We start from the raw sequence: 12814 nt of genomic DNA on the forward strand, positions 1-12814 counted from the left end.
AAGGGAAGGGGACGTAAGGTCAGCGAGGAGAGACGGACTGGTCATTTTTGGAAAACGTTTGTGGCTTTGCGATTGTGGGAGGCATCCACATCAACGAGGGAGATGAAAGAAAGAAAACATACGAAGGATTAAACAAACCGAGAACTAGCAAAAAAAAAAAAAATAATTAAAAATTAAAAAAAGCAATAAAAAGCAAACACAGAACACGCCAAGCGGTTCCCCCTAACGATGCTCCGAAGCACTACAACGTACCCAGGATGTGCGTTTTGTTTCTTCCCAGAGTTCGTATAACGAACGGGCCCTAGCGAATGAGGGCTGCGGTCGAGGCCCCTAGGCTCACCGGTCCTGACAAAAAACCTCGCATACCGCATCAGGAGTTGGAAGGGGAAAAACACGCCGGTCATTCCACCAGACCCCCCATCCCCTACCCTACGCCTCATCCCACAACACCTGCGAAGGAAACATAAGAGAGAGTTAGATGGGTCGAAGTAACACGGCAAACAACTCGCGGGGACGTAGAAGCTCTCCCAACAAGGACGGCTCACGGGGTACCTATCCTCCGGGGGGGCCGTAGAGGGTCTTCAAGGGTCGGAGGAAAAGGAGGACACACACACACACACGGGGTAACGGGGGTGGGGTGGGGGGGATATGGGAAAAGTGTGGGGGAGAGGGAGGGGGGGGGGGGCGCTCACAGGCGAATGAGGACGGAGGACAGGACGACACAGGTAGCAAGCGAGAGCAGCATTCCGGTGAATAATGTAGAAGCACTCTGGGGGCAGAGGAAGGGACGGGTAGAGGGGAAAGGAGTTAGGAGAAGGGGAATGGAAGAGAAGGGAAGAAGATGGGAATAGAAGAGAAGGGAAGAAGATGGGAATAGAAGAGAAGGGAGAGGATGGGAGAACATGGGAACAGAACGGAGGGGAGATGAAGGGAGTAGGAGGGAGGGGAGATGAAGGGAATAGAAGGGAGGGAGAGGAAGGGAGTAGGAGGGAGGGAGAACATGGGCATAAATGGGAGGGAGAGGAAGGTGACAAAAGGGAGGGGAGAATAAAGTAATAGAAGGATAGAGAGAGGAACGGATAGAGGCAAGGAATTAAAATAGGCTGGGAAAGAGAGGCAGGGAGGGAGAGGAGACTAGAGGACAAGAATAAAGCGAACCTTCCAACTAGAAGCATATCGCGTCCGTCGCTGATGTACACAAAATAGGAAATGACAACAGGGTACGAAAACCCTTTACGAAAGAGAAGAAGAAGAAGAAGGAACAACAACAAAAGACACATGAACAACACGAAGCCCCCCCCCCATTGCAGAAAGTAGACGTCAACCATTGCATTAGCCTCTGATATACCTAGGGATATCATACAGGTAAATTTTTGAACGGAACCCGTTGAGGGCAGAGGGAGGAAGGGCCAGGAGAGAGAAAACTAGAAGGATGTTAAAGCGGTGTTGTCGTGTTTTCAAAAAGAAAAAAGAAAAAGAAAAAAAAAAAAGAGAGAGAGAGGAGGGGAGGAGGAGAGAGGAGAGAGAAGGTGAGAGAAAAGGGAGGGAGAGGGGAGAGGGAAGAGAGGGGAGGGAGAGGGGGTGAGAGAGAGAGGAGAGAGAGTTAGAGAGGAGAGAGAGAGGAGGGTGTGGTCGAGAGACGAGGAGAGAGTGAGAAGTGAGAGTGTGAGAGAGTGAGAGAGAGAGAAGAGAGAGATTATGTGAGAGGAGGAGAGAGAGAGAGAGAGTGTTGAGAGAGAGAGAGAGAGACGAGAGAGAGAGAGTGAGAGAGAGAGAAGAGAGATTGAGAGGATGAATTCAGAGAGTGTGAGAGGAGAAGCGAGAGATTGAGAGAGATGTCCCCTCTTCTGCGTAATGAGAGAGAGAGAGAGAGAGGGAGATGAGGTGATAGAAAGAAAGAGAGAGAGAGTGTGAGAGAGAGAGAGAGAGAGTGTGAGAGAGAGAGAGTGTGTGTGAGAGAGAGAGAGAGTGTGTGAGAGAGAGAGAGAGAGAGAGAGAGAGAGAGAGAGAGAGAGAGAGAGAGAGTGAGAGAGAGAGAGAGAGAGTGTGAGAGAGAGAGATAGAGTGTGTGTGAGAGTGTGAGAGTGAGAGTGTGAGAGAGAGAGTGTGTGAGAGAGAGAGAGAATGTGAGAGAGAGAGAGAGTGTGAGAGAGAGAGAGAGATTTTGAGAGAGAGAGAGAGAGAGAGAGAGAGAGAGAGAGAGAGGTGAGAGAGGGAGTGAGAGAGAAAGAGAGAGAGTTGGAGAGTGTGTGAGAGAGAGAGTTGGAGAGAAAGAGAGAGGTGAAAGAGTGTGTGTGAGAGAGAAAGAGAGAAGAGAGGAGAGGAGTGAGGCGCGAGAGAGAGTTGTGAGTGTGAGAAGAGAGAGAGAGAGAGAGAGGAGAGTGAGAGAAGAGAGAGAGTGTGAGAGAGAGTGTGAGTAGAGAGGAGAGAGAGTACATCTGTTGAGAGAGAGAGAGAGAGAGAGTTTTGTGCGAGAGAGAGGAGAGAGTCAGGCTGTGAGAGAGAGAGGAGAGAGAGCGTGTGAGAAGTGTGAGAGAGAGAGGTGAGAGAGTGTGAGAGAGATGAGATTTAGAGAGTGTGAGAGTGTGAGAGGAGAGGGAGTAGAGAAGAGTGTGAGAGAGAGAGAGTGTGAGAGAGAGAGAGAGAGAGAGAGAGTGTGTGAGAGAGAGAGAGAGAGAGAGTGTGAGAGAGAGAGAGAGAGAGAGAGAGTGTGAGAGAGAGAGAGAGTGAGAGGGAGTGATAGTAGACGAGAGAGAGAGGAGGAGTGTGAGAGAGAGAGAGAGAGGAGAGAGAGAGACGAGGAAGTGTTAAGGAGAGAGAGAGGAATGTGAGAAGAGATTGTGAGAGAGAGAGAGAGTCGTAATGAGAGAGAGAGAGAGATTTGAGAGAGAGAGAGAAGAGTTCGTGAAGAGAGAGAGAGAGAGCGAGTGTCAGTGGAGAGAGAGAAGCGGAGAGTGTGTGAGAGAGAGAAGGAGGAGTATGTGTGAGAGATGCGAGAGTGAGAGAGAGAGTTGAGAGGAGAGAGATAGTGTGACGAGAGAGTGGAGAAGAGAGATGAGAGTGTTGAGAGAGGAGGGGTGTGAGAGAGAGACCGAGATGTTGTGTGAGAGAAGGAGTAGAGAGGGTGTGAGAAGAAGAGAGAGAGTGAGAGAGAGAGAGAGGACTGTGAGGAGAGAGAGAGTGAGAGAGAGAAGAAGTGTGAGAGAGAGAGAGAGAGTGAGAAGAGAGAGAGAGTGTAGCAGGAGAGAGAGAGGTTTGTGAGAGAGAGAGAGAGTGAGAGAGAGAGGAGTGTGAGAGAGAGAGAGAGTGATGAGAGAGAGAGAGTGCTGTGAGAGAGAGAGAGAGGAGTGCTGCAGAGAGAGAGAGAGAGAGTGAGAGAGAGAGCGAGAGTGTGAGAGAGATGAGAGATCTACATTCATTACCATAGACGTGACTGAGAGAGCACGAGAGTGGGAGAGGAGACGAGAGGAGGTGTGAAGAGAGAGGGAGAGAGAGAGAGAGAGAGAGAGAGTGTTCGAGAGAGAGTGTGAGAGTGTGAGAGAGAGAGAGAGTGTCGAGAAAGAGAGAGGAGAGGTGTGAGAGAGAGAGAGAGTGTTGAGAAGAGAGAGAGTGAGAGTGTTGAGAAGAAGAGATGAGGTCGTGAGAGAGCGAGAGAGATCGTGAGAGAAGAGAGAGAGAGTTTGAGAGAAGAACGAGGAGAGAGTATGTGAGAGAGAGAGAATGTGAGAGAGAGGAAGAGAGTATGTGAGAGAGAGAGAAAGCGATTATGTGTGAGAGAGAGAAAGAGAGTATTTGAGAGAGAGAGAGAGAGAGAGGGAGAGAGAGGGAGAGATGAAGAAAAAAGAACAACAGTCAAAAGAAAAGTGAACCGTAGCATTTTTATCACATGCACTTCTGAACTTGTCATATAAGCCATGCGAGATGTGAGTGTACCTCCCATCAGTCATAAACTTCATGTAACTATATGATATCTTGTAAACAAAAATGAGACTACATAGCAACACTGTATGTGCCCCTTCCCTCCCTCTGACTCATTATAAGACGCACTAATAATTCAGCATATTTCATAAATGCTCAACTGCTTAATTACTTAGCTTTTCTAAAGAAGATGTTATACTCGTTCACCCTCTCAATTAACAAGTCAAATTCCAATTATATTAGATATTATAAAGTCAGAAGTGAAATTCAAAAATGACTCTGAATTAATTGTATACCACATTGTGGTATTATTAATTACTAATTATATTATCGCGCTGTTATTATATCGTAAAATAAACAAATTATGCCCAACGCGCGGCAACACATAGATTACGTCCTCTCGTCTACTCAACACACACACTTGCTTTGTCGTATCTCATCTGCGTTCCATGTTTGTTTGTGTGGGTGTTTGTAGAATGTTTTCAATGGACTTTTGCTTTGTGCATGTGCATGGTGAATGGTCTTATGAAAGTGTGCATACACAATAGTATATGTGTTTTTGTGTGTGTGTGTGTGTGTGTGATGTGTGTTGCGCTGCTTGTTTGATGTGTGTGTCGGGTGTGTGTGTGTGTGTGTGTGTGTGTGGGTAGTGTGTGTGTGTGTGTTGTTGTGGTTGTGTGTTGTGTGTCTGTTCGTCTGTCTGTTCTGTCTGTCTGTCTGTTCGTCTGCTCTCTCTTTCTTTTTCCCTTTTTTTCTTTTTTTTTTTTTTTCTTTCTTTCTTTTCTGTCGTTTCCATCTCTGTCTCTCTCTCTCTCCTCTTGCTTGCTCTATCTGTCTCTGCTCTTTCTAATCTACTCGTCTCAGTGTTTCCAGCTTTACTCTTCCTTCCAGCTTTCTTCTCCTTTCCAGGCTATCATCTCTCCTTCTCTGACTCCCATATCTCCTATACCCCATCTCGCTCAGGAGTCGAGAACAAGTAATAGAAGGGGAATGAAAAAGGGCTAGAAGAAAGCGCATTCTCGGCTAATTATCTTCGGGTACCAAGAGTAGTTCGTATGAAAGTTGTTAATGAAAAATAAATGTATGTAATCTCTCTCTTCCTGGCTTTTATTTGCCTGAGGCAACGGTACCCAGCCACGGGACGCTGCAAGTTCTCGCTGGGAAATGTTGTGTGTGTGTGTCGTGTCCGTGTTGTGTTGGTGTGGGTGTGTGTGTGTGTGAGAGTGAGCAGACATGTGTGAGTGTGTCGTGTAAAGAGAGTCGTGTGCTGTGTGGGTGTGTGTGTGTGTGTGTGTACTGTGTGTGTGTTGTGTGTGTGTTTGTGTTATGTTATATATATTATTATATATATTATATATATAATATATATATATAATATATATTATATATTATATATGTATATATATATATAATATATATTATTTTTATATATATATATATATATACTATATAGAGAGAGAGAGAGTGAGAGAGAGAGAGAGACATACGTACATACATACATACATAATATATATATATATATATATATATATATTATATAAGATATATATTGAATAGTTTATAAATATATATACATAATATGTGGAGGTATTAGCTATGTGTACTATTAGGTAGTGTGAGGTATGTATGTATGTATGTGTATGTTGTTTGTGTATGTGTATGTGTATGTGTATGGGTATATGTTGTGTATATGTGTATGTATTTATATGTATATAATTGGTTTATGTATGTTATGCTCATGTTAATGTTTTGTATTGTATATGTATATGTATTTGTTTATATATATATATTATATTATCTTAATATAGTATATATATATAATATGATATAGTTATATATATGTATGATGTTCTATGTTATTGTATTTGTATGTGTATGTAGTCATGTGTACTGTGTATGTGTATGAATGTATGTATGTATGTTATTTATGTATGTATGTAGAATGTCGTGTGTTACATATATTTATATATTATATAATATATATATAATATATATATATCATATATATATTTATAGATAGATAGATAGAAAAAGTATGGAAAAGATAATATGGGCTAAATCTTTACGAACGTCACTCTAGCCTGTAACCTTTTGCGGTTCTGCCATTTGCTCTTGCTATCTGTCGGGCCAATGGAGACAGTGTTAATCTTAGGTCGAAATGCGTATTTTCGGGCTTGCTGTGCGATCGAGTTGGGAAGAAGACTTGTTGATAATAATAATAAATCTGTGGAGCCGTGCCTTTGAAGCCATCTCTTGACTATGGTTGTGGAGTCGGGGAAGGTTATCGAATACCCCGTGGTGGCCACCATCTGAACGTCCCCCTCCTTCACGGATTCGCGAGTTTCTGCGGCTCTCGGGTCTGGAAGGGAATCTGCCGTCAAGGTCCGTTCGTTCCAGGCAAATCGTCGGGACGTAAAACTTCCTTTGGATCTTTCCGTGGTGTGTGTGGGTTTAAACGGGTCATATGAAACTAGTTACTGTATAGTCTTATAATGCAGACAATTCCTATTACATGAAATGTGTGGACTAAAAAGCATAAAATCTAAATCGAGAACATCTTTTTTTTATTGTCGCATCGGCCATATTCAGGCGAAATCGCAGCCACCCCCCCTTATATATCCGTAAACCAGTCACAATCACGTGTCTCACTGGATACAGACGAGTGTGAATGGAATGCATAAAGACATTGATTGGCTAATTTGGAAGAATTTGGTGGGAGGAGGCGGGGCTTATTTCGCCAGAGCTTTGTGTCGGTCTGGCTTTTTAGTTTTATTTTTGCGCCTTCGGCCAACACCACTGACCTGTCACTAAGGACATGTGCGATCGCCAGTGCCAGGAGGTGGGATGCAGAGAGTTGGTATGGGCGGCCTGTTGAAAATAGAGTTGCTTGTTCTTTGTGTAGCGCAAGTTGTAGTGTTGTGTTGATGAACCCACGGCGCCATCTCGGACGACCAAGAAGCCAGAGTCCCCGATGTTCGCGGAGTTACAGTGCCGCCTCACCCTGCAGGACGACAACACAGCTCAGTGGGGGAAAAGGTTGGGGGGGTAAGCGGTGGGGGAGGGGGGGATACCAAGCGGGGGAAGATAGGAGGCGGGGGGGGTGGGGGGAAAAGGGGGGGGGGAGAGAGGGAGAGGGGGGAGGGAGAAAAGAGAGGGGGGGAGAGAGAGGAAGAGAGAGGGGAAAAGGAGGAAAAAAGAGAAAAAAAAGGAAAAGGGGGGGGGGGTTTAGAGGGGGGAAGGGGGAAGAGGGGGGGGAAGAGAGAGAAAGAGAGAAGGAGAAGAGGGGGGGGAGGGAGAGAGAGAGGGGGAGGAGAGAGAGAGAGAAGTGAGATGGAAGAAGGGAGAAAAAGAGAGGGGAGAGAAAGAGGAGAAAAGAGAGAGAGAGGCAGGCCGGTGTTAATTTGGGTCAAGGAGTTACACTGGAAGGAAGGGTCGAGGCCAAGAAGAGGTGGAGAAGAGGAACAGTATGAACGGAAGGGCGAAGGTCAGGGCGAGGAGAGGACGGACTGGTCAGGAGGAATGGACGAACGGATTTGGCTTGCGAATAGGAGGGAGCAGGTCGCCGCGGAGAAAGAAAGAGAAGAAAACATAGCGAAGGATAAGGAACAAACCGCGAACATCAAAAAAAAAAAATAATAAATAAATAAAAAATAAAAAAAGCAGAACACGCCAAGCGGTTCCCCCTAACGATGCTCCGAAGCACCACAACGTACCCAGGATGTGCGTTTTGTTCTCCAGGAGTTCGTAATACGCCCTAGCGATGATGGCTGCGGGGTCGGAGGCCACGTAGCTCCCCGTCCTGACCAAACGCTCGCATACGCGCATCAGGGAGTTGGAGAACTCGCCGGGGTCGATTCCCCAGGCCCGCCATCCGCCTACGCCGTCCGCCACACCTGCGAAGGAAACATAAGAGAGAGTTAGATGGGTCGAAATAACACGGCAAACAACTCGCGGGGACGTAGAAGCTCTCCCAACAAGGACGGCTCACGGGGTACCTCTCCTCCGGGGGCCGTAGAGGGTCTTCAAGGGTCGGAGGAAAAGGAGGACACACATACGAGGTAACGGGGGGTGGGGTGGGGGGGTGGGGGGGTGGGGGGATATGGGAAAAGTGTGGGGGAGAGGGAGGGGGAGGGGCGCTCACAGGCGAATGAGGACGGAGGACAGGACGACACAGGTAGCAAGCGAGAGCAGCATTCCGGTGAATAATGTAGAAGCACTCCGGGGGCGGAGGAAGGGCACACAATGCCTCAGTGTGAAGCCACAGGGATTTACCCATAACAGCGGCCCAAACAACTGAGTACAATTCATAAGTCAGTGAAGCGGGGAAGAAGAGCATGTGTGCGAGAGATCTATCTCTGAGAATCTGAACCAGCCAGCGATGTGTCGCGAGAGAGAGGGCGGAGTGCGCAACAACCAACCAGCGCGCCGAGGCGCTAAGAACAGGGAACAGGAACGGAGGGGAATGAAGGGAGTAGAGGGATGGAGAGGAAGGGAATAGAAGGGAGGGAGAGGAAGGGAGTAGGAGGGAGGGAGAACATGGGCATAAATGGGAGAGAGAGGAAGGTGACAAAAGGGAGGGGAGAATAAAGTAATAGAAGGATAGAGAGAGGAACGGATAGAGGCAAGTAATTAAAATAGCTGGGAAAGAGATGCAGGGAGGAAGGAACTATAAGACAAGAAATAAAGCGAACCTTCCAACTAGAAGCATATCGCGTCCGTCGCTGAGTACACAAAATAGGAAATGACAACAGGGTACGAAAACCCTTTACGAAAGGAGAAAAGAAAGAAAAGAACAACAACAAAAGACACATGAACACCACAAGCCCCCCCCCCATTGCAAAATGTTGACGTCAAAACCATTGCATTAGCCTCTGATATACCTAGGGATATCATACAGGTAAATTTTTGAACGGAACACGTTGAGGGCAGAGGGAGGAAGGGCCAGGAGAGAGAAAACGAGAGGATGTTAAAGCGGTGTTGTCGTGTTTTCAAAAAGAAAAAAGAAAAAGAAAAAAAAAAAAAGAGCAGCTGCGTTTATCGTCTGAGAGAGTTCCGGTCCGCTACCTATTTCTGATCAAATTATAAGTATTTATGTTCAAAGTCTATACATTATTATTCTCTTCCCCTCGGCAGTTCGCATTGCTGGAGTAATCACTCTAACTTTATGTGCACGCTATTCAACAAGTGAGAAATCAATACAGGCAATCACGCACACACGCACACACACATACACATACACACACACACACAAAAACTCTCTCACTCTAATCATCTCACTCTCTCCTTCTCACTCCACTTCTCTCCCTATTTCTATTTCTATTTCTGTTTCCCTTTCTCTCTCTCTCTCTCTCTCTCTCTCTCCCTCGCCCTCCGTCACCATGGTTTCCCCGTAACCCGAACTCGCGCCCGAAGACTTCTAAGCCCAATTCATTAGCGTCTCGATCCTCTTGCAGCATAAAAGCGGCTCCGAGACTCCCCCTACCCCCCACCCCCCACCCCTACCCCCACCCCCCACCCCTCCATACCCCGCGCCTCCATCCCTTCTTTCACGAAAGAGGAAAAAGAAAGAAGGAGAGAGAGAGAGAAAAAAGAAAAGAAGTAAGAGGGATAGTGAGCGAGATCGACGGAATTATACTCCGCGTTACCAAGTTTTAGCAAGTTTGCAAAGGAGAGGGGGAGGGGGGAAGGGGGAATGAGGAGAGGGGGAGTGGGGGAGTGGGGAGGGAGGGGGAAGGAGAAGGAAGGGGATGATATGGGAATAACGAACGTTTACACGCGCCGCGGGGGGGCCCGATGGGGGACTCCGCTTGAGGCATCTCCATCGCCGGGGCGCTTTTTCTTACCCGTCCTCCTTCTCATCCCTCTTATCTATCCATCGATCTATCTTCCTATGAAAATCCTCCTAGAGCAACGTTGCAAGGACGTTCCACATTCAGAAGGAGACAACTTCAACCCTCCCGCGCAATCCCACAAGTGACTCTCTCTTTTTATTCGCAAGATAAAGTGCCACGGGATGGGATAAGGGGACGAAAACAAAAGAGCGAATTTGGTAACGAAGAAAGGAAAAAAAAGAAAAAAAAAATAGCTGAGAAGAGAAAGATACGAAGGCTAGCGAAACTCACAGTGACACAACACAAATAGTCAATACAAGCAAACACGTGCACATAAACAAAACACCAATAAGAAACAGACCCAAACATACACGCAACACAAATAACACAAATCATATAAAAAAAATACACATACACACATAAACACAAATACAAATAACCACAACAAAACATATACACAACAACACCAAACAACAAGAAAATCCCCAAGCATATACATAAACGCAAAGAGAGGCACAGGCCCCTCTCGGCATGCATGCAAGAACCATAAACGAGGGAGAATTGCAGCATTCCAAAAGTCCTTCCCAACTCCCAACTCCCAACGTGACTCATGCAAACTCCTGCACCTACGCGTTGTGTGTCATGCATGTTTGTGAGTGGGTATGAGGCTGAGGCTGAGGCAGACATTGTGCTTTCGAGCTTGAGGTCCGTCCTGTTGTTTTAGCTGGATTAATATTTGATGGCTCTGCTCCAACCCCCCCCCCCCCCCCCCCCCCCCCCCCCCCCCCCCCCCCCCCCCCCCCCCCCACCCCCCCCACCCCCCTCCTCCTCCTCCCTCTCTCATACACACACACACACCAAGCATTGCTCATTTTAATAGGATTAAATATCAACGGGCTGGGAGGGAGGGAGGGAGGAAGAGAAGGAGGTAGAAAGAGGGAGGGAAGGAGAGAGAGGAAGATAAACACACACACACACACACACACACAGAGAGAGAGAGAGAGAGAGAGAGAGAGGAAGAGAGTGGAGGAGAGGAGGAAGATGAGAGAGAATGGTGAATGAGAGGGAGGGAGAGCAAGATGGAGAGAGGAGAGAGAGAGAGGGAGACAGAGACAACCTGGAGGGAAGACGCGAGGGAAGAAGAGAGAGAGAGGCAGTGGAAGAGGAGGAAGAAGGAGAGAGAGGGAGAGAGAGAGAGAGAGAGAGAGAGAGAGAGAGAGAGAGAGAGAGAGATGGACAGATGGACAGGGCGGGAGGGGGGAGGGGGGGGGCAACACACCAACAAGCAGACAAATGCAACGACCTTGAGAGGGACGAAATAATACAGCCTGATGTAAGTCCATAAAGAAAATTACAGATGTGCTCAACCGAGACCAGCTGAAAACTATCATCCTCTTTTCTCTATCTCCATCTATATATTTACCTCTATATAGACAGATAAATAGGTAAAACACTACAGATAGATATATAGATTGATGGATTGAAATACTGATATATACATAGACAGCTAGATAGATGAACAAATATATAGATAGAGTGAGAGAGCAAAAAAGAAAGAGAGCAAGACGGGAAGAGGGGAAGATGGGGATGGGAGAGAAGAGAGATGAGAAAGACGAGGGAGAGGAGAGAGATGGAGAGAGAGAGAAGAGAGATGAGAAAGACGAGGGAGAGGAGAGAGATGGAGAGAGAGAGAGAAGAGAGATGTGAAAGACGAGAGAAAGGAGAGAGAGAGAGAGAGAGAGAGAGAGAGAAAAAAAGAAAGAAAGGGAAGAAAAGGAGGAAGAAGAAAAGAAAAGAGAAGGATAAAAAAAAAAAGGATAAGGAAAAAACCCAAATTAAAGCAACCTTCCCGGGGCGAGCCCACCTGTGCACGCCCTTCCCCCCACCTCGCAAAATTTCCCCTTGAGGGGGCCGTCCCGCCCGGGGCAACCATTTCGCTACCACGACTAGGGGAAGGGGGGGGGGCATGCATTAACTTTTTTGGGTTTTAAAGGGAAGGGGTTTCGATTCCCTGCCCGGTACGGACTTGAAACATTTCCATCCCCCAAATTCTCTCCCCCCTTTTACCTCTCCCCTCCGCTTTCAACATTCTCACTCGCTCTCCCCCTCTCTCTCTGTCCCTTCCTCTCTATCTCCCTTTCCTTCTCCACTCCCCCCCCCACCCCTCCCATCTTTCTACCTTCTATACCCCTCTTTCTCTTCCTTCCCCCCCCCCTCTTCCCACGTATGCTGTGCAGTGCCAACGTTCTCAGCTGATTCTACTGCTGACCCGATCTCAAATCCCGCATTGTCTTAGCGGAACCCGGTAAAAGCTTGCAACGGGTCTTTCCCTTTGCAAAAAAAGGGCCCCGGGAATTTGCTATTACGAGCCTCCCCCAATCCTTTTTTTAAAATACTTATCTTCGTTGTCGGTATTATCTTTTGACTGCGCCCCTTCCTCTACACCAAGGCAAGTAATTAATCAAAATTTTCATCTCCTGACTTCAAAGCTATGAATAATGCACATAAGGGTGAAAAGGGAAAAAAAAAAAAAAATTTAAAATAGGTAAGAATTTAAAAAAAGAAATTTCCCCCGGGAAAATTCTCCTTTCCCTCCCCCCCCCCCCCTTTTTTCTCTTTTTTCCCGTGGTCGCCGTTTCCCCACCCAAAAAACCCCTCTCTTCTCTCTCTCCTTTCTCTCTCTCTTTCTAAAACTCTCTCTCCCCCTCTCTTCCCCTCCTCCCCCTCCCTCTCCTCTTCCCCCCTTCCTTTCCCCCCCTCTCTTTCCCCCCCCCCCCCTTCCTCTCTTCTCCCCCCTCCCTCTCTCTCCCCCCACCCCCCCCCCCCCCCCCCTCTCTCCCCCCCCCTCTTTTCCCCTCCCCCCTCTCTCTCTTCCCTCTCCTTTCCCCCCCCCCCTTTCCTTCCCACTCTCTCTCTTTCTCTCCTTTCTCCTCTCTCTCATTCTCCCCTTTCCTCTCTCTCCCTCTCTCTCTCTTCTTCTCCCCCCCCTTCCCTCTCTCTCCTCTCCTCTCCCTCCTCCCTCTCTTCTCTTCTCCCTCCTTTTCCTTCTCCCCCCCCTCCTTCCC

At 47.4% G+C, this 12814-nt stretch overlaps 1 protein-coding gene across 1 annotated transcript in view; it reads right to left on the reverse strand.

The window, feature by feature from the left end:
• LOC122247087 (protein phosphatase PTC7 homolog) overlaps positions 1-12814 on the reverse strand; it is a 167478-nt gene that overhangs the window by 9173 nt on the left and 145491 nt on the right. The window contains exon 2 of the mRNA XM_086539310.1: positions 7632-7811. Coding sequence (XP_086395436.1) covers positions 7632-7811 — 180 coding nt within the window. The remainder of the gene's footprint in view (positions 1-7631; positions 7812-12814) is intronic.

This window comes from Penaeus japonicus, unplaced genomic scaffold (genome assembly GCF_977035675.1).
Source record: "Penaeus japonicus unplaced genomic scaffold, GWHDUDI00000001_assembly GWHDUDI00000008, whole genome shotgun sequence".
In the NCBI taxonomy this organism is placed as follows: domain Eukaryota; kingdom Metazoa; phylum Arthropoda; class Malacostraca; order Decapoda; family Penaeidae; genus Penaeus; species Penaeus japonicus.